The 20,878-nt window shown below is 58.2% G+C and overlaps 1 protein-coding gene across 1 annotated transcript; it reads right to left on the bottom strand.

Moving 5' to 3' along the window:
• Positions 1 to 8,572: 8,572 nt before the first annotated feature.
• Positions 8,573 to 16,833, bottom strand: LOC101950421 (DiGeorge syndrome critical region gene 6 like). The gene is made up of 5 exons (XM_005279285.4): positions 16,646 to 16,833; positions 16,278 to 16,438; positions 15,446 to 15,546; positions 13,986 to 14,126; positions 8,573 to 11,513 (listed from the first exon to the last, which is right to left on the bottom strand). The coding sequence occupies exons 1-5, from the start codon at positions 16,759 to 16,761 to the stop codon at positions 11,430 to 11,432; spliced, it is 603 nt and encodes a 200-aa protein (XP_005279342.1). The 5' UTR covers positions 16,762 to 16,833; the 3' UTR covers positions 8,573 to 11,429.
• Positions 16,834 to 20,878: the final 4,045 nt, after the last annotated feature.

Here is a 20,878-nt window from a genome sequence, read left to right as displayed (position 1 = left end):
GGGAGGTCCCTGGCTAACTGGCTCTCTCTCCCCTAACCCCACTCCTGGTGGGTGCAGGATGAGGCGCAGCAGCTCGAGTTCCTGCACGCCATCTACCCCGCGTGCCTCGCTGCCCAGCAGAGAGGGGAGGACACATTGGAGCCACACTGCTCGAAGGCGGCTGTGGCGGAGAGGATTGTGGTGAGTGAGACACGGCGCCCGGCAGCTGGAGGGTGGATAGAGACATGGGAGGGGCAGGGGTCTCCCCGGGCCGACGGTTGGGGGATGGCTGGTGCTGGAGGGCAGCTGAGGGCAGGGATTGCTGGGGCTGAAGATTGGGGAGAGGAGATGGGAGAACTAGTGGGCAGGAATCGGAGGAGTGGGAGGCAGCTGGGGGGATCCTGCTGGCTGTGTAATCTCCTCCTTGGGGAGTGTCCGTGAGGCCCGAATCTCACACGCTCCTTTGTCTCCTTTGCGTCTCACAGGAGATCATTGAGGAGCTTCCTCCTAACTCTCCACCCGGCGCCGTCCTGGCCAACTCTCTCGTTGCTGTGGCCAACCTCAGGTACCGAGACCCTCCTGCCCGGTTCCCTTAACCCCGGTGCTGCTCAGGCCCGTGGCTGGGAGTCACTGCCCCTCCCACTCCCAGCTCACCTCCCAAGGGGGGCTCCTCTGGCAGAGGTGGCAGGAAGGTTCACTCCCTCTCCTGGCTGCTCTGTTCTTTTCACTCCAGTCACATTGCAATGGCTTTGGGGAGAGGCTGACTCCCAGGATCAGATACAGGAGGGGCAGCAGGGTCCAGGGAACAGGCGCCATTCCTGCCCTGCCACTGTCGGTCTGGGAAACCTCGGGCTTATCATTCCCTGGCTCGGTGCCTCAGTTTCCATTCTCGCCAGCCTCTGCCTATTTCCCTGCAGTTTCACGTCCGTGTTGGTGCCAGTCCCACCCCCGCACTGCACAGTCTAATACCGGCTCCTCTCTCTTGCCAGCACCATGACACCTGCCCTGGAGCCGGAGCTGGAGACCCACCTCCTCCGAGCCACGCTGCACGCCGTGTTCACCCTGGGCACGCAGACGGACACCAACCAAGTCCAGGTAGATCAGCCAGCTGTTATCCTGCCCGAATCCTTGCTAATTGCCTGCAGTGGGATGTGAATGAGAGAGGCCAGGATATGTGTTTGGGGGTCTCACCAGTGCTTCCCAGAGACTCCTCTTCCCATCCTGTGGCAGGTGTAGCCCCAGTTTCCCTAACTCTGACCCATGGCTCTCCCTTGCTTTGCAGGATCTGCATAGGGTCATACCAGACCTCCTGGACGCCATGCTGGGGAACCTGCTGGAAAAGACCCCAGACACGGACAAGCTCCACTACATCTTGGAGGTGAGCCCGATGAGGGGGTGGGGGCAATTTGACCTTAACTCTTAGATCCATTTTCCAGTCTGTCCTCCTAGCTGGGCCCCCAGTGGCCGTCCTTGGTCAGGGCAGTCAGTGCAATGCAGGGTCAGGCCCTTCCTCCTTGAAGGACAGAGGAAGGAGCTGGGACTTCAAGCCAGAGCTCTGCCTGGTTGTGTCGAGCACTAACCACAGGGCCCCCGCCTGGTTTGGGGAGTGAGAGTCTGAACCCCTCCTGGGAGATCCAGAAGATGGTCCTCAGAGAAGAGCCACAGCCTCATTCCTAGAGAAACAGGAGGGCCCCAGAGAATCAGCCCTTGTCTCTGACGGGCCCCGAGATTCCTGGGGGGATTGTGCTCACACTCAATCCCTTCACCCTGCCAAGGACTTGAGAGCCAGGGAGGGGGGAGGGGTCTGTCTCCTTCCTGGGGAGCTGTTCAGGAATCAGCAGTTCAGGGAGGATGGGACCAGCCCCGACACCGAGCATTGTCCCAATCTAGAGAGACAATGACAAGTTGTGACCTGCAGGATACAAGCATTGTCCTGGGGGCAAGAATCCCCTTTTAAAGCTCTGCGGTCAATGAATCAGATATTCCACCCCCACCGCATGCAATGTCTCAGCCCCCTTGGGATGGGGGTGGGGCATTAGCACTACACATGCACCCCCCATCAATCCTGAGCTGCCTCCTTTCCCCACAGCACATTAATTACTGGACCGTGTCCAGGGTGCCACGAGAGAGAGCCAGGGCCATCAGGAGCAGCGCGGCCCTGCTCACGTCCGTCATCTCCCTCCCTGACTTTGACGTAAGTGGCCTCTGAGCCCAGCTTCCTGACTCCAGGCGTAGGGGGGCCGGCTCCAACAGGCTGGAGGATCTGCTGCTGCAGGGGCTGTGGGCTAGGAGTGATCCTCTTGGGGAGGCAGAGTCAGAGCAGAGAATGAGCCTGGCTTGAGTCAAGTTCTTCTTGTCCTGGTTAAGTGGCGACTCTCGCTTGTAAGGGGAGCAGTCTCCAGGTTCTTGCCTTCTTGTCATCCTGGAGCAGCTGGGGAAGCAAATCCTCCTGGAGGGCCCTGCCCACATCTCTGTCCTCCGGGCTCCCTTGCGGGCAGAGATAACTAAGGATTCAGCTCTAGCTCCTATCCTCTAGCATCTCCTGCAGAGGGGCTGAGGGGAAGGAGAGTCCTGGCCCAGGCAGGGACTGGGAGCTGACAGGAAAATGCTGATGGAGTCCCTTCTCCCTCTCCCTTCCATTAGAACTCAGCCGAATTCCCCAGGATGGGCCACCACGTGGCCCAGCTGGCTCTGTCCATCAGTGACCCAGACGAGGACATCAGCCGGCAGGCCAGGGAGGGGGTTTACCGGCTCTACCAGCTCCTGCTGCGCCAGAGAGGTAAGGAACCCGGCTAGACGAGTGAGACTGGGACCCCAGCCAATTTCTCTCCGAGTGACCCCGGCTGGCGGATCAGTCTCTCTCTCTCTCTTTCTGTGTTCTCCACCACCCCCGCAGTTCTGTTGGGCTCTGCCCACCGTGCAGCCACCAATGGGATTGGAAGGACACAAGCCCTGCAACCAGAATGACCAATGTGTATGTGTCTCTCTCTTTCCCAGAGCTGACCATCCGTGAGGTCGAAGACCTTTGGTGCTGGGACTGGCACCAGGACAGCCGGCTCCTCGGCTATAAGAACACCGCCAGGGTGGGGGAGGTAAGGACACTCTGCCAGGGCATGGCACAGCTCTGCAGGCAGGTGGCTGCCTCCTGGAGCCACGCGACGGAGTTGCCGTTCTAGGCCAGGATTTGGAGCCTGGTTCGGGGCAATCCGCTGAAGCCTCACATCTGGTTGGTTTCAGGTTTTTGCCAAATTCTTCTCGGAGGGGCAGAGAAGATTCTTCCTGCAGACAGCAGTGCTGGCCATGCATGACCCCCTGCTGCGTGTCAGCCAGGCTGGGCTGCTCCTTACTTACTCCCTCCTGGGGCAAACCGAGCAGCTGATGGGGAGCAAGGTGAGCAGCTGCATTAGACTCAGGAGATTGGGGCGGGGCCCAGGCCTCATTCCCATCCTCTGGCCATTCGCTGGCCTGGCAGCAAGGCGACTGGTGGGGAATGAGAGTGAGAGCAGGTGCTCCTGGGAAGGGAGATGAATTCATCTCCATGAGCAGGAGGGAGGAGGTTGTCCCCGGAGCAGTTCCAGCCCAGCTCGTTAGCAAGGCTAATGAATGACAAGCATTGCCTCAGCACGGACTTCTGTTCTTGGGAAGGGCAGCAGAGTCCTCTACGTGCCCTCTGCGAGCCTCTCCTGTCACCCGCGCCACCACCCAGAGTTGTTCCCGTCACTGGCAGCCTGGGAGGCCAAGGACTGAGGGGTGATGGCGACTGACCGGGCAGTTCTGAGGCACATGGGCGGGGGAAGCTCGTCCTGCTGCCAGCAGGGCTGGACTCGCTCTAGAGAGAACGGGAGGATTCAGTCAGCAGGGGCTGCTGATCTGCCCCATTCACCAGGGCTGCCATCCTGCGGCTTCAGCCTCAGTGGCTGGGATGACTTGGGGAAAGGTCTCAAGCTCCCCACATCCCACTTCACTGCTGCCAGAATCCCTCCCCCCCCCCCCGCTAGAGCCTCCTCCCTGCCCAACCTGGGTGGGGGTGGAGGAGAGGGGTCAGAGAACTTGAGCTGTGGATTGGAGGTGGAACAGCTGTCAGGGGCACTGGGTGGGAGGTGGCAGGAGCTCCCCCTACAAGGAGGTTGTTGGCACTGGAGGTCCCTTGAAAGGAAAACAAGACTCCATTCTGGGGGTCAGGAGGGGGACTCCATCCCTCAGAGGTGCGCGGGTGCTGGGTGGAATTGCTGCTGGTCCCAGGGGCCCTTAATTCCCCCTGATTCCACGGGGGCATCTGAGTCTCTGACAGGTCCTCGTTCCCTTGCAGCACGAGGTCGTCACGGCCAAAATAATGAACGAACTTCACATCATCCGGCACTTGCGCCAAGTGCCGGAGGCGCTGCAGGAATTTTGCCTCCAAGGCCACCAGCAACTCCTGCTCCCTCTAAACGGGGAGTGTAGTGAGACTGAGTGGCCTCCCTCCGAGCAGGAGAGCGAGGGCCCCTCTACACGCCCCTTGGAGGGCAGAGCCTATATCGCCCCACCCCCCTTGCCTGTTGGCTGGCCACTGGGGCCTCTGGTAGACTCTGTTTCAACTGAGCGGCCTCCCTCCGAGCAGGAGAACGAGGGCCCCTCTACACACCCCTTGGACGGCAGAGCCTATATCGCCCCACCCCCCTCACCTGTTGGCTGGCCACCGGGGCCTCTGGTAGACTCTGTTGCAACTGAGCGGCCTCCCTCCGAGCGGGAGAGCGAGGGCCCCCCTACACGCCCCTTGGAGGGCGGAGCCTATATCGCCCCGCCCCCCTCGCCATAAGGACCGGGGCGTGGGGTCGGAAATATAAAAGGCTGGCCCTTCACCACAGTTGGGGGACAGCCTGCAACAGATGAGGACACTTGGCCTGTTCTCCAGAGGCCCCTAACCCTAACCCCAGACATGGACGAGGACTGGCCTGGAGTACCCACTGTGGTTTACCCCAAGGAGCCGGAAGAGGCCTGGAGGCCGCGGGTACCAAACCCCGGGGAGGCAGGAAGTAGCCCAGGGGCAGCCCGGGAGATGCTGGCTGCAGAGGCCGGCGCGGCTCAGTCGGCGTGTTGCGGCTGGATCCCCGCCGACGCAGGGGCAACCAATCCTGCCCCTGCCAGCGCCTTGGGCTGGGACGCGGGGGAGGAGGGTGGGACCGCGTCCCCCTGCCACCCCACCCCGGGTGGCTGACCCCCTACACGGTGCAAGGAGGCTCTAGCCCAGGACAGGAACTGTTTGTTGACTGGCCACCGGGGCCCCGCCCAGAATAGAGCCAGCCCTGTCAAGTCTGTCTGTTTGCTGGCTGCCAGGGTTCCACCCAGGCCAGGGCCCGCCCTTGAAGTCTGGTTGTTTGTGGGGTGCTTGGGCCCCGCCCAGGCCTGAGCCACCCCCGATACAGTGTGTTGAGGGGCTGACCACTTGAGCGACCTCAGCCCAGCAGCGCCGGCTCTACCATTTTTGCTGCCCCAAGCAAAAAAAAAAAAATGCAACAACGCTCGGACTGCCAAAGCGAGCAAAAAGAAAACCAAAAAAACCCACAACCACTTGGACTGCTGCCACCAGAACTGCCGAAGCAGAAAAAAAACCAACAACAACGCTCGGACTGCCGCCGCCCGAACTGCTGAAGTGCAAAAAAACAAAAAAGTCGCCCGGCCTGTGCTGCCCCAAGAATGGACGGAATGCCGCCCCAGGCGTGTGCTTCCTCCGCTGGTGCCTGGAGCCCGCCCCGCAGCCCAGGCCACAGCCTGGTTGCGACAGCTGATCGCTGAGGTGGGGCAGCTGCTCCACCCCCATGCAAGAGGGCGCTAGAGTAGGCCAGAGCGGCTGCAGAGGCTGGCAGCCAATTAGAGAAGGGCCAACTGAGAGCCAATCAAGGCCAAGATTAGAGCCAGCCAATCCGGGCTAAGCTAGGCCCTATATAAAGGCTGCCCAGGCAAGCAGCATCCCCCAAACCTTGATGGGAGAAGGTCTGTCCTCAGAGCAGGAGACCAGCATCTCCGAAAGAGCAGTGCTGGGCAGGCTCAAGGAAGCATACTACAGCTCCGGCCCAAGACCTGCCACACTGCGGGCCCTGATAGAAAGGGCCCAGAGGGCCTGGAGGGGAAGTGGCCCAGGGACAGTTGGACAAGGGGAGAGCAGGGAGACTGCCACTAGAGGATCCCTGGGTGGGGACCCAGGGTAGTTGGTGGGCCTGGGTCCCCCCGTTCTCTCTTGTACTGCAGCTGGCCCTGCGATGGCTGAGTCAAACTGCAACCGGTCCTTGAGACAAGGGGCTAGACTTCGGGGGTTTTGGTTGGCCACTGAGGCAGGTGCAAGGACTTTTGCTAACCTACTTCCCCCTCTTCCCGCCGGAAGGAGATGAGGATGGATTAGGGGGCACTGCTGGAGGGAAGTGGCCTGAAGAAGGACACCGTCAAGCGGACTAGGCAGATTGTGCCACATGGAGAGACCAAAATGGTGGAGAAAAGAGACTTCTATTGGAGGGCCTGGGTGGCTTGGCTTGCCGAACAGCAGAGGGAGTTGTTCTGGCTGCTGTGGAGGTCGGCACCCAGACCAAACAAGAGATCCGGCACCGAGGGCGAGAGGCCAGGAACGCTGAACTGCTTCGCCTGTAGGTGACAGGGACACTAAAGGAGGGAGTGTCCCTCCTGGGAGGGGGCAGAGAGGCCCCACCCAGAAAAGGCACCCCCTGTGAGAGTAACAGGGGGGCCCCCAGCTTGTTGGGTCTGTGGGGAGCCAGGGCACCTGAAGAGAGAGTGCCCCTACAGGACTCCCAAGGCCCGGGCCAGCCCAGAAGGAAGGGCTAGGGCCCAAACAAGCAGGAGTAGGGATGTGTAGGGGGAAGACCCAGAAAGTGCTTCCACTGCCACCAAGTGGGACATTTAAAGAGGCACTGCCCCCTGAGGCAGAAAGGGGGAGTGTCCGAGACAAGGGCTCGGTCAGAGACCAGCCACAGAGAAGAGGTGGTGAAGACGGAGGCCCCTAGAGAGAAAGGGGCTGGGGCAGAGAGGCCCCACCGAAATGAGGGAACCCACATAGGAGCCAGGAGGGCCCATGTGGGAACACAAAGAGAAGTAAGAACCCACGTAGGACCAGGGCGTTCTACAGTGGGAACCCAGACCCTACAGGAGGGAAGCAGCTGGCTCCAGACTTTGGAGGGCCTGCGAGAGGAAAGGGATGCCCTGCAGGCCCCACTACGAAGGAAGCTGGGGCGAGAGGGACCCCTTTCCTCCCCTCCCCCGTGAGCATTTTTTAAGGGGGAGGGTTTGTGGTGGGGACGGCTGCCCCACCCCCATGTGAGAGGGAACTAGAGTAGGCCAGAATGGCTGTGCAAGCCGTCAGCCAATCAGGGAAGGGCCTACTGAGAGCCAATCAGGGCCGAGATTAGAGCCAGCCAATCAGGGCTAGGCTAGGCCCTATATAATGGCTGCCCAGGAGAGCAGCAGGTAGTCTGTCCCAGAATTTCATGGGGGAAGGTCTGTCTCCAGAGCAGGAGACCAGCATCTCGGACTGGGCAGTACTGCGTCTGGCCATCCGGTGGCCGAGACAAATTGTAACCGGCCCTTGAGACAAGGGGCTAGACTTTGGGGGTTGCGATCGGCCACCAAGGCAGGTGCAAGGACTGTTGCTAACCCCCGCCACTGGAATGGGGTGAGGATGGACTAGTGGGCACTGCTGGAGGGGCAGTGGCCTGAAGGGCAGTGTCAAGCAGTGAGCAACGCGGCTCTAGATGCCAACGGAGGACAAGAGACGGATAGGACGCTGCCAGCGGAGGGCGTTCCCTACGGACTGAGTTAATTCCTGGAGTGACCAGTGGGAGGCGCCATGGTGGTGAGTCCCAACCCTGTCAAAACCACCCAGCCCTATTGTGGGCCTACTGCTACCCTGCAGACTCTGGTCCGGACCAGACTGGGCCAGCTGGAGTGGTCTCCCTCGGAGTGGGAGAGCTAGTGGAAGGGGAAATGGAGCCCCCTGGCACTCACAGAAACTCTCTCCCCTCTCTGTGGAGCAGGGTTCTTCCCTCTGCCCCCCAAATTCCTTCATATGGGGCAGGAGCTCTTTCCTTTGCACCCACTCCCCTCGGTCTACCCCCCCTCATTCCCGCTGCGCCCAGGCAGACCTCTCCCTGCCCCATATGGTGCAGAAAAGCCCTTGTGTCAGGGCCACAGCCCCACTGGAGCTCGGAAAGCTCCACTTTTGAGGAGGTGGGGGTGGGACAGAGGCTCAGGGCTAGCTTCACCTTCTGCCCTTTATTCTCCCCTTGGCCCTTCTATGGGGTCTCTGGGTGTGACAGGAATAGGAGCCTCCTTCCCAGCTGACTTCCAGGCCCTGGGATCTGGCACAGCCTCCAGGAAGGGCGCTTCCTGTAGCTGAGCCATGTCAGGGAGCAGTGGGGACAGGTCACCTCGTCCCAGCAATGCCGGCTCTCAAAGAGGCTTAGATGGAAGACCCCAGTCCCTCATGGAGGTAAGAGCCATTTACTCCTTGGGGCGTGTGGGTCTCTTGGGGGAGAAATGGCATCCCCGATGCATAGGCTGGCTGGGAGCTTTCCCTGTCCCTGGATCCCAGCCCTGGTACAGAGCCCTATTTCTCATCATGATATACTCCTTTTATTCTCAGAGGCCTGGACCGTGCGCTGCCTGGTTCTGCTGCCGCTCCCCTGGCTTGATTTCCTGGCATCTGAGTTGTGGTGGTGATCGCACGTTTGTCTTTTGCTGCTGATCTTCCAGTATCCTGACCCGGCTGACTCTGCACTCCTGTCATGTGAGTGTGGACTCTGGCTCTGACCAGTAGGTCTGGCTGCCCTTGACCCAGCTGTGACATGGACTTTGGTACAACTTCTCCAATGCCCCTTTCTGATCTCCAGCAAGATACACAAGCCCCTTGGCTCCCAAAGTCCCAGTTGCCTGCTATTCAAGGGCTGAGGGGTAGTGCTTGTATCGCCCCACCCCCACCCCAGCTGCTTTTCCTAGGGGAATCTCCCTAGAGCAGAGGAGAAATCTGCTCTTCTCTTAGGATCAGTCCCACCCTGGCCTCAGCTCGGCTACTTTGTTGACCTGGGGTCAGGCACTACTTTTGAAGCCCTTAGCGTGGGGGTGGAGGTGGGAGCAGAGGCTGAAGCTCCAGCAGTTTCCACCAAACAACACCCCCCTGTCTTTCTATGGTCCGGCTAGGGCTCCCCATCCATCCTGGAGCTGAACACCAGATGGGAGCTGATGGATTGTCCTTGGTGGGCCATCTTCTTGTGTCTGAGAGGGCCAGGAGCAGATGCACCATGCCTGGCCAGGACCGGGCTAAACAGCCTGTAATGCTAGGTGAGTCAAACCATGGCCACAATACAGACTCCCTGGGCATCCATGGGGACTGAATCTGGACCCTTCACTACGAATAGCACAACTCGTTCCAACTTGAGTCATGACGCTGGTGACCCCTGCCAGCCCCTCTGAGGTGGGTCAGTATTATCCCTGTTCGCTGGGGCATAGGGATAGAAAGCAACCGGCTGCAAGGTCACACACGACGCCCCTGACAGAGGCAGGAAAGAAGCGTGGGACTGATACCAGTCCAGCTCCAACCACTAGACTCCACCCACTTCCAAAGTCAGAGAACCCAGGAGCCCTGACTCTGACACTAGGCCTTAAATGACAAGACCAACCTCCCTCCCACTCAGGAAGCCATAGAAGGGACCATCTGCTGAGCTCCCCTTGGCAATGCCGCTGTCAGAGACCATGGCTAGTGGGTGCCAAGTGCCTGAGCAGGGAACTGCTTGAGAGCCTCCTAGAGACTCGCAGGTGTTTGACTGTGACCCTCAGGGAACCGTGGCAAGAGACTCTCCGGCTCTAGCAAAGGGTTTCTGTTCTCCTAGACAGTCAGCCCGTGAGGCCGGTTTGCAGAATGTGGAAGAGCCCTTTGGCGAGGCTTTGGAGGATTCACCATGAAGGTAGCAGCAGCGGCAGTGCCTGGGTCCCCATGGGCCAAGCCTCAACTCCTGACACTCCAGGCTAATCTCCCCCTGCTCTCAGTGGGGCTTGGCTTTAGCTGCTGGGCCTGTGAGCCTAGCCCAGGGGTCTCAAACTCCAATGACCACGAGGGCTGCATGAGGACTAGTTCATTGGCCCGCGGGCCACATCGCTGACACCCCCCCGTCGCTGTTCCCGGCCCTGCCCCCAGAGGGGGCAGGAGGGGTATGGGGGGGGGCTCAGGGCAGGGAGTTGGGGTGCAGGGTTCAGGAGGGAGTGTGAGGTGTGGCAGAGGGTTGGGGTTCAGACAGGGGGCTCGGGAGGAGGTTGGGGTGCAGAAGAGGTGGGGATAGGAAGTTGGGGTGCAGCAGGGGGTTGAGGTACAGGCAGGAGGCTCAGGGCAGGGGGTTGGGGTGTGGGGTGCAGGCAGGAGTGCGAGGTGTGGCAGAGGGTTGAGGTTCAGATAGGGGGCTCAGGGCGAGGGGTTGGGTGCAGGTGGGAGTAAGAGGTGTGGCAGAGGTTTGGGGTTCAGACAGGGGGCTCAGGGCAGGAGGTTGGGGTGCAGCAGGGGGTTGAGGTGCAGGCAGGAGGCTCAGGGCAGGGGGTTGGGGTGTGGAGTGCAGGCGGGAGTGCAAGCAGGGGGTTGGGGTGTGGGGGTGCAGGCAGGAGTGCGAGGTGTGGCAGAGGGTTGAGGTTCAGATAGGGGGCTCAGGGCGAGGGGTTGGGGTGCAGGTGGGAGTAAGAGGTGTGGCAGAGGTTTGGGGTTCAGACAGGGGGCTCAGGGCAGGAGGTTGGGGTGCAGAAGAGGTGGGGGATGCAGAAGGGGGCTCAGGACAGGAAGTTGGGGTGCAGCAGGGGGTTGAGGTGCAGGCAGGAGGCTCAGGGCAGGGGGTTGGGGTGTGGAGTGCAGGCAGGTGTGCAAGCAGGGGGTTGGGGTGCAGGCAGGAGTGCGAGGTGTGGCAGAGGGTTGGGGTGCAGGCAGGGACTGGCACCCAACACGGGGCCACATTGGTAATCTACCAGCGGAAAGGATTACTGCTCTCCCTGAGAAATCTTGTGCCTTACACATACCCTTCAAGTGCCCAGCAACTGTGTCTGGGCTTGGGGGCACGTTTTCCACACAGCACATCACCCAAGAGCGTTGACTCTGGGCTGGATGAACACTGCACAGGCCACTAAATCCCACAAGTTATTCCTCAACAGCTGTACTTGAGGACCTGGGTCGTGAACGCATGGGGAATGAGAATGGATGCCATGTGCTGAGGGGTGAAGGGAATAGAAGGAGCACAATGCTCTCTACTTGACCCCCCTTGCTCTTCATGACCCCCCTCCCTCCACAAAAGAGGAATCTAAGAGTTTCAGCTGTTTCTTCTACACTTGGTGACCAGTGGCGTCTCTCTGATGTTGCAGAGCAAATGATGGAAGTAGCCTGTTCTTTAGTGTGAAGTTCAGAGGGAGATTCTGGACAAAGAGGAGCTGTGCCCTACTCAGGAGAAAGCCTTCTCTGGCTGTGATTCCTTCTGCTGCAACTTCCGTATCAGCTCTAACAAGTTCATCTGTAAAGTCAGCTCCTGTGAAGGGAAAGACTTTAATGAAGAAATCAGACCGTCCCATTTCTCAGACACTAGCTGCTAGCAAGAGCTGCAGAGGGAGAACCTGGTCTGCTGCACACAGACTGTCAGTCGCACTAGGGGAGTGAAAGAGAAGCTGCCCATGCAGAACTAAAGCTTATTCTGGTTTAAACATGTCCACAAAATATGAGGTACATCACCACATGCAATCTGATGCAGATCATCCCATTACAGCAGGGGTGGGCAAACTTTTTGGCCTGAGGGCCACATCTCGGTATGGAAATTGTATGGATGGCCGGCTGGGGCAGGATATTGGTGCGCACGGGGGGGATGAGGGCTCCGGCTGGGGGTGCAGACTCTAGGGTGGGGCGAGGGATGACGGTTTGGGATGCAGGAGAGTGCTCTGGGCTGGGATCAAAGGGTTTCGAGGGCGATCAGGGCTGGGGCAGGAGTTTGGGGCGCTGGGGGCTCAGTGGTGCAGGATCCGGGCGGTGCTTACCTGAAGCAGCTCCTGGAAACGGGCCCATCCCCCTCCGGCTCCCACACGGAGGCAGGGCCATGCCATTCTGCGCGCTGCCCAGTCCACAGGCACCGCCCCCGTTGCTCCCACTGACCGTGATTCCAGGCCAATGGGAGCTGCAGAGCCGGCGCTTGGGGCGAGGGCAGTGTGCGGAGCCCCCTGGCTGCCCCTGCTTCCGGGAGCCGTGTGAAGCTGCTGCACGTGCAGAGCAAGGCAAGCCCTCGACCCCGCTCACTGCCTGGAGCGCCAGAGCAGGGAAAGCTCCCAACCCCGCTCCCCGGCGAGAGCTCGAGGACCGGATTAAAAGGTCCGACGGGCCATACTTTGCCCACCCCTGCATTACAGGGTACTGATGATTTAAGACTCAACACTTTACGAAGGTTCTTTCCTTTTCCATTGCTTCTTTGTCAATACACCAGCTGAGGAGCCACAGGGGCCTGTCACCTTCGCAGCACGTATGGCACTAGGTGACACTTGCCATTAAAAACTTAAAATGCTCACAAAAGGAAAAGGTGGCGTGAGTACTGAGGTTTAGGTCTGGTTGGTTTATTACTTGTACTCCCTTGGGAAACAACATGACTCAACTGTGAAGAGCACCCCTGTAAAAACCACCATTATCCTCCTTCAAAACCCTTCTTATACATGTCCTTTTCTGGGATACCTACAACAAATTTGACAATGGTTAGGCCCCTGGTATGCTCAGACCACTGCCGATAATGCTGACCGATACGGTGTCCGTTTTCTCATACTCCCCTCTCTGTCTGTCTCCTGTCCTACTTAGATTGTAAGGTCTTTTGGACAGGGGGCCAATCTTTTTGTTTTGTTTTTGTAGAGCACCTAGCAGTGGGGTCCTGGTCCATGACCAGGCCTCTTAGACACTATGGTAATACAGATCAATAATATTTCTGTATTTTTTGAAAAATAACTGTATAGAGGTGTCAAGTATCAGAGGGGTAGCCGTGTTAGTCTGGATCTGTAAAGCAACAAAGAGTCCTGTGGCACCTTATAGACTAACAGACGTATTGGAGCACAAGCTTTCGTGTTTGTACTCGCCCACGAATGCTTATGCTCCAATATGTCTGTTAGTCTATAAGGTGCCACAGGACTCTTTGTTGCTTTGTATAGAGGCGTTCAGTAGAGCAAACTGGAATAGGAGCATGAGCACAAGGAGATTTATGGAAAACAATCAGTTATTTCTATTATGGCAGTAGCTGGAGATTCCAACCAAGAACCGTATCCTTTACCAAGTCCCTTTTCAGTAGGCAGCTACACAGAGGTGATGACAGTGATTTATAGATGAGGAAAGTGATCAGTTCACTATAAGGTTATGTTTATTTTCTAGATGAGGCAGACTAAAGTTTCAGGGTTGAGTGGCTCCTCATCTCAATGGAACCCACAGTAGAAGAGGGTGGCTCTTTGTCCCTCTCTACTGGTTGGCCGCCCCAAGCAGCCAAACCAACAAAAGCCGCGATCGCGATCTGCGGCGGCAATTCAGCGGGAGGTCCTTCGCTGAGCAGGAGTGAAGGACCATCCGCCGAATTGACACCGAACAGCTGGACGTGCCGCCCCTCTCTGAAGTGGCCGCCCCAAGCACCTGCTTGGTAAGCTGGTGCCTGGATCCGGCCCTGAGCCTGCTGTTGTTTCCAGCCAGAGGGCTTATACCATGTCTACACCGTGAGTTCGTGTATGCAGCAAGCCAGGTTGTAAGTCTACAGTACACCACGTTGCCAAGCATGAATATGCCATGTAGACAAGCTTTTAGCCCTTCAGTTCATGCAGCAGAGCAAGGATCACACTTCTGACACTGGAGGCTGAGAGTTCAAACCCTCTGCCATGTGGCTGGACAAAGCGATGAGGGTGGCTTCTGGTATTTTCCCCTTCACTTCTAGTTTTTTTAGCCATTTACTTGTAAGAGTATTGACAAATCTTGCACTCCCTGCTCACGCACAGACCTGTGGGTTTGTGGTGATGTAAAATCCAGACACTCCAGCTTTCTCCAGGGTGCTCTGCTGGTCAACTACTTTCTGGTCCAGTTCCAAGACTATTTTCTCATCCATCAGTCGCTGTTCCTCTCGAATGCGCTGCTCCACAGCCTGAGAAATGAGAAAAAGACACTGGAATTCTAACGCTAAAGAAGTTTAATGTTCTTCCTCTGGTTACTTTCCTATTAGCTTTTCTCCAGCTCCTGTCTAATGAAACCCAGGGGAAGAGATCAGCCCCCAATCAGGGTCCAGGGCCCCCTGAAGGGCCACGAGCAGGTTTCAGGGGGTCTGCCAAAATAACCAGAGAGCAGGGCTGGCGTTAGACTTACAGGGTAGAAAGCCAAAGTCCAAGCCCTGCTACTCGGGGCTGAAGCTGAGGCCCACGCAACTTAGCTTTGCGGCTGTGGTGAGGGCCCCAGGTAACTGCCCTGCTTGCTACCCCCTAACGCCAGCCCTGGTTTTTAATCTACTCGATATGCAGAAATACAGCTGTTGTGGTACAGGCAGCAGGTGGAATTTTTATAGCAGGTTGGTGGGGCCTCAAATAAAAAGGTTGAGAACCCCTGGCCTATGTCACAAGAAAAGGTCTCAGATAAATAAAGGCATAAGCTGAGCAAGGGAACAACCCCACAGGGGGAATTCTGGGGATTGGGCGTGGTCAGTAAGCAAACCAAGATTCCTAACCTGACTCTCTGCCTCTGCTCAGTCCTTGCCAGCTCTGATTTCTAGGAGTCTAGCAGCAGAAGCAGGCAGCATTGTATTTCTTGTACTTCACTGACTAGTATGGCGGCCTTAACAGCAGTCAGAGCAATCCCTTGGGTAGGGCGAAAGGGGTGACAGCTCCGGACCCCGCACTTTGGGGGCCCCGCGGGCTGGCGCAATCGGCTGGTGCAATCAGTCTCGGAGGAGACCAATCCATCACTTCCGTCCCGCACTTTGGGGGGCCCCGCAGGCTGGTGTGATTGGCCAGCGCGGTCGGTCCTGGAAGAGACAAATCCACCCCGGGCCCCGCACCCCCCTTGGGACGGCTCTGACTGCAGATGTAAATATGATGGAACTGCTACATGCCACCAGAAGTTCACAGTACACAAATAATCAATTACTTTCACCTCCTCTAGTGGCTTCTCAAGATAGGCCCCTGGGAGTGGTAGTCTAGAGCACACCACAGGGTTTGATCATCATTACTTACTGATTAAAGATGGGGAGGAAAGAACTTTATTAGACTTCCGATCATCAGATCCTATAGCCGGAAGTCTAACTCCTAGGTCTCCAGAGTGATTTCAGAACCAGCTTCAATATTTGTGCCCTACATTTAAATGTGGTTTTACTGGTTTTTACACACACACACTACTGCAACAAGGCTGCAATTTGCAGCTGGTAGGAACAGCTCCAACAAGCGGCAAAGAAGCAAGTGCTAATGAAGGCCTTACCTCCAGCTCCCTCTGCTGAGCTGCTTTGAGAACGGGCAGGTTGTGAGGTTTGCAGCACTGCTGGGCCTCTTTGTGTCTGTGGAACATTTCCTGCTTGAGCACTGATTAATAAATACAAAGTTAGACTCTCCAGCCAGAACGACAGTAGGCAAGGAAGACACACCCAGCATTTCCCCTAGTCCCAGCAGAAGGCCAGGCTTCGGAAATTAAATATCCTATTTCAGCGAACTCCGCTTTCAATAATTCCCTTGCCATCCGGAGCAGAGCATCTCCGGATGGAACGAGTGATACCCCGAGACAAAGTACAGAAGACCAACCACCGCACTAATGTATTGATCACGGTGTCTGAATAGCAGAATTCTGTCCACAAGCTCTCAAGTCTCTTGGCTACCCACAGTGAGACCGAGCGCTTTAAAATGTAGCCAGGGATGTAGCTCACTTTCCACTGAGGAATTCTATTAATTCTTCAGTCTGCACAAGAGCATCGGTTCTGCGGCCTGGCCATAGCCCTATACCTGACAAGGGCGGTGGGGAAATGCTCCCAACATCCCTGCCAGAAGCACACGCTCAGGGATGGGATAGCTACCGGCTGGCCGCTCCTGCTTCGTGCCCGGCGGCTGCCAGGCCTTGAGATCAGGCTGCAAGACGCTGGTTCCCCCCCAGGTCCCAGCTATTGATCTCGGTGCAACCTGACGCCAGCTGCTCTCGGTGTCCAGGGCGCCGAGCAGCGGCCGGTTTCCTAGCGAGGGGCTCGGCCCGGCTCTACGGGGCTCGGCCCGGCTCTGCGGGGCTCGGCTCTACGGGGCTCGGCCCGGCTCTGCGGGGCTCTCACCGCGGTGCTCGCTCTGCAGCTTCAGCCGCTGGTTGTAAAGGTTTTTCTCCGTCAGGTGCTGGATCTCGAGCAGCCCCTGGACGATCTCGAAGACGGCGCCGTCGAGCAGCGCCAGCGCCAGGTCGCTGAGGATGGTGTAGGACAAGCGCTGCTGGCAGGAGCTGCGGGGACAGGGGGCGAGTCAGGGAGCCGCCCCATAGCGGGACTGGCCCCGCTCCCCCCGGGGGCCGGACCACCTCCCCCCACTCGTGTCCGACACGCGCGGGAGCGACACGCGGGCGGCCCCACCACCCTGCCCGCGCGGGGGGGGGGGGGGGGTTCCTATCGCGATAGCGGGGGGGGGAGGGGCTCAGGCCCGGCGCCCCCACCTGGGCAGCCCCTTCACCAGCGCCTGCAGCTCGGACAGCAGCTGGTAGTGCCGCTCCTGCTGCCGAGCCCGCTCCGCCGACTCCTCGTAGCCCAGCCCGGGCCCGCAGCGCTCCATGGCGGGCGGAAGAACTGACCCCCGGGGGCGCGCTCGGCAGGTGGGTGGGGCTGTTTGTTTGTGTGCGGCCGGGCGTGCGCGCTCTCGGCAGGTGGGTGGGGCTGTACGTGTGCGGCCGGGCGTGCGCGCTCTCGGCAGGTGGGTGGGGCTGTACGTGTGCGGCCGGGCGCGCGCGCTCTCGGCAGGTGGGTGGGGCTGTACGTGTGCGGCCGGGCGCGCGCGCTCTCGGCAGGTGGGTGGGGCTGTTTGTGTGCGGCCGGGCGTGCGCGCTCTCGGCAGGTGGGGGCGGAGCTGCAGCGGTGCCCGTTCGCAGGGTGCGGGGACCCGTGCTGCCCTGAAGGCTCCTGGAGGGCCTGGACCTTGGTGCTGTGGGGCAGCAGGGGCAGTGTGCGTGCGGACACGGGCGCTCTCGGGAGGTGGGGGCCAGGCTCTGTGTTGCTGTCGGGGTTGCTAGATATATTAAGGGGGACTGAAAGCACCCGCAAATACCCCACACACCCTCCAGCACCCCCGAATATCCCTCCCAGTACACACACCCCCCTCCAGCACCCCCAAATACCCCTCCCCATACACACACCTCCCTCCAGCACCCCCAAATACCCCTTCCACTATGCACACCCCCTCCAGTCCCCCCAAATACCCCTCCCACTACACACACCTCCCTCCAGCCCCCCAAAATCCCTCCCACTACACACACCTCCCTCCAGCATCCCCAAATACCCCTCCCACTGCACACGCACCCCTCCAGCACCCCCAAATACTCCTTCCAGCACCCATCAATTGTATCCCCCAGCTGCCCTAGGGTTGCCAACCCTAGGATTGTTCTGGAGTCTCCAGGAATTGAAGATTAATATTCAATTAAATATTATGTCATGATGAAACCTCCAGGAATATGTCCAACCAGAATTGGCAACACTATCTCTTCGCCACCCCCCACTGTCCTCTATTTGGGAACTTGAAATATAGTAATTTTTCTGGGCCTAGATTAGGGTTACCATATCTATTAAATAAAAAAAGAGGACCCTCCACGGGCCCTGGCCACGCCCATTTCCCACCCCCCCCCAGCCCCGCACCAACTCCGCCCCTTCCCCCGCCCTAACTCCGCCCCCTCCTCCCTCCCACTCCCAGCCACGGGGAAAGGGCTGCCCCAGCGCTACCGGCTTCACGGTTTGCCGGGCAGCCCCCAGACCCTGCGCCCCCGGCCGGCGCTTCCCCAGCGCAGCTGGAGCCCGGGAGGGGAAGCGCCCAGCCGGGGGCGCAGGGTCTGGAGGCTGCCCGGCAAACCGTGAAGCCGGTAGCGCTCGGGCTTCGGGCAGCCCCCTTGCCTCCGGACCCTGCGCCCCCAGCCGGGCACTTCCCCTCCCGGGCTCCGGCGGCGCAGGGTCTGGAGGTATGGGGGCTGCCCAAAGCCCGTAGTGCTGGGCTCTTAAACAGAGCCGAAGAGTCGGGGAGGAGCAGAGCTGCCACGGCTGGAGGCTCTGCTCGTCCCCTGACTCTTCGGCTCTGTTTAAGAGTCGAGTTGCCCCAGCGCTACCGGCTTTGGGCAGCCCCCATACCTCCGGACCCTGCGCCGCCGGAGCCCGGGAGGGGAAGTGCCCGGCCAGCGGTGCAGGGTCTGGAGGCATGGGGCTGCCTGAAGCCCGTAGCGCTCGGGCAGCTCGGCTCTTAAACAGAGCCGAAGAGTCAGGGGAGGAGCAGAGCCGCCATTTTCCCAGACATGTTCGGCTTTTTGGCAATTCCCCCCGGACGGGGGTTTGACTGCCGAAAAGCTGGACATGTCCGGGAAAAAGAGGACGTATGGTAACCCTAGCTAGATTAGAAAATAAATGCTGTGTTGTCTTCAGTGCCATCTACTGGTAGGTTCTCTATTAGCTAGCTTGGTACATACTGACATCTCTAGGCCAGTCTCATGACAAGTGGTGCACTGGGGATAGTGGTGGGAGAACTACTTGGGTTAGTTTCGTTAAACTGCTAGTGGAATGTGTCCACACTGCCTCCCAGCAATAGGGTTGTTCTGGTTGAGAAGGAAAGTCACTTCTATCAAAGATGTCCAGAAAGACATCGATGGGAGAAAATTTGTGCATGGGAAAAGTTAGCTACACCAGAGCAACACTTGTGTATACACCAGGCCTCTGCCTACCTGCACGGTGACCTGACTTACCTTTTCTTTTGTATTTTGGCCTCTTAAGGTGCCAGAAATCATATTTCTTGTAATAACTCTTAAATAATTATATTTCTTTTAATAATTCCTCTGATCAATGTCCCTTGTCTGTGTGAAATGAAACGTCAATTGACAGATGCAAAATCATCTGTCACACTATGACAGCCAACAAACAAAAACAACAAACAAAAACAATTGGAGAGCACAGAAGCAATCCTTTGAGGCTGTGTCTTGAACATTTGCTTTTCCTGCCTAATGAAAATGGACATAACCTGAATCCAGAGAACACTACAATCGAATCCTTTTTTGTTTAATGTTTCAGATTTGTGTTCTCAGTTACCAGCCATAGAGCTGAGGATTTTAGTAGGTCAGATCTGATTTCAGTACAGATATCTACAAGGATTGCTGATGTCGAGGAAGTTGCTGAGAAATGTAAACGGAGTCCACCTCAGCACTAGGGATCTAATGTTCAGGTCTGTGACCCAGGGTTTAGCTTTGGGGATTGTGCCATTTCAGCCCAGGGAAGGAGAGTGGCTTTGGCCCCCCTTATCCAGGTCAGTAATTGTGGGGGCATAGTTTGGACCTAGCACGGGCTAGGGTAGCCCTCAGGTTTGCACTAACTCGTGCCCTGATATGTCACTGCTGCAGCGTCAAAGATTCCCCGAGATACATATTTGCCCTGGCCCCAGCTTCTCTTGCCTGCAATCCAGCCCCTTCTTTTTCCAGCCTGTCCCCAACAGCTTCCTGCCTGCTTCACGGGTACAGTTAGCCCAGGGGACTGGCACCCAGATCGGAGTATTGGCTTAACCTAGCCTGGGATGTGAGTCCTCACTGCAAGGCCCTCCCACATTACAGCATCCTCACTATTTCCGCCCTCGCCCACGTGTGTGCATCTGGGTAGGGTTACCGTACACCTGGGGTTTTCCCGGACGTAGCCTCTTTTTTAAACCATCTTTCTCTGTCCAGGGGATTTTAAAAATAACAGGAAATGTCCGGGGTTTTTGCAGAGCAGACAAGCTGTCGCTCAGAGAGAGCCCTGATTGGTCCGCTTCCCGATTGGTCCCGCCTCTGCATCTGCAGCTGATTGGTCCATACCCCAGTAAGCCGTAGCTGCCCGATCTTGCCCACCCAGGCCCGAGCTCCCAGCCCCTGGAGGGGATCCTGCAGGGAGGCACTGACTGAGGTTGTTGCTATGTCCTGGGCAGGTGCCTTGCCACCATCACAGGGAGTACCCCCACCACAGGTACCCCCTCCTCCCTCCTCCGGCAGGATCTTCTTTTTGGGAAGCTGAAATATGTAGCCCTACATCTGGGGACGTATCCCATGGCTCTTTGCGCTGAAACTAGGGTTACTACCTGGCCGGGATTTGACCGGCCTGGCTGGTTTTTTTATGGATTTGCCAGTTGCCAGAAAAATAATTTAATCTGCCGGGACTTTTTTTATGTGGGTCTATAGATCTGCATTATTACCACAATACATGGGGAAATCTCATGTTAAAAGTTCCGGTTTCCAGCTAAAGATGCTGCTGTGTTCCCACTTCCACAGTTTCAGCGATAACAGATCAAAACGGTTGAAAATACAGCGGCTCATGGGCGGCGGGTGAACCGCAGGCTTGGGAAGGCTAGCCCCTGGCCAGCCGGCCGGCCAGCCCCTTCTTCCTAGGGCCCCACCAGTCCTGCCTTTCCCCCACCGGAGCCCAGAGGCTCCCGCCGCCAGCCTCCAACCCCAGCCCCGAAGCACCTGGCAAGCGGGCAGGCAGGCAACGTGGCTCCCAGCCTGAGCCCTGGAGCGGCGGGAAGGCAGCACGGCCCCCAGCTCCATAGTGCTGGGTGGGCGGGCGGCACGAGCACTGGCTCCAGCCTCCCAGAGTCCCTGGCTGCAGGCTGGCCCCAGGTAGCCCCAGCCCAGGGCAAGGGCACTGGAGCCTTCCCAAAAGTGTGTGTGTGTGGGGGGGGG

Source organism: Chrysemys picta, chromosome 15 (genome assembly GCF_011386835.1).
Source record: "Chrysemys picta bellii isolate R12L10 chromosome 15, ASM1138683v2, whole genome shotgun sequence".
NCBI classification, from domain to species: Eukaryota; Metazoa; Chordata; order Testudines; family Emydidae; genus Chrysemys; species Chrysemys picta.
This window is presented reverse-complemented; position numbering and strand designations above follow the sequence as displayed.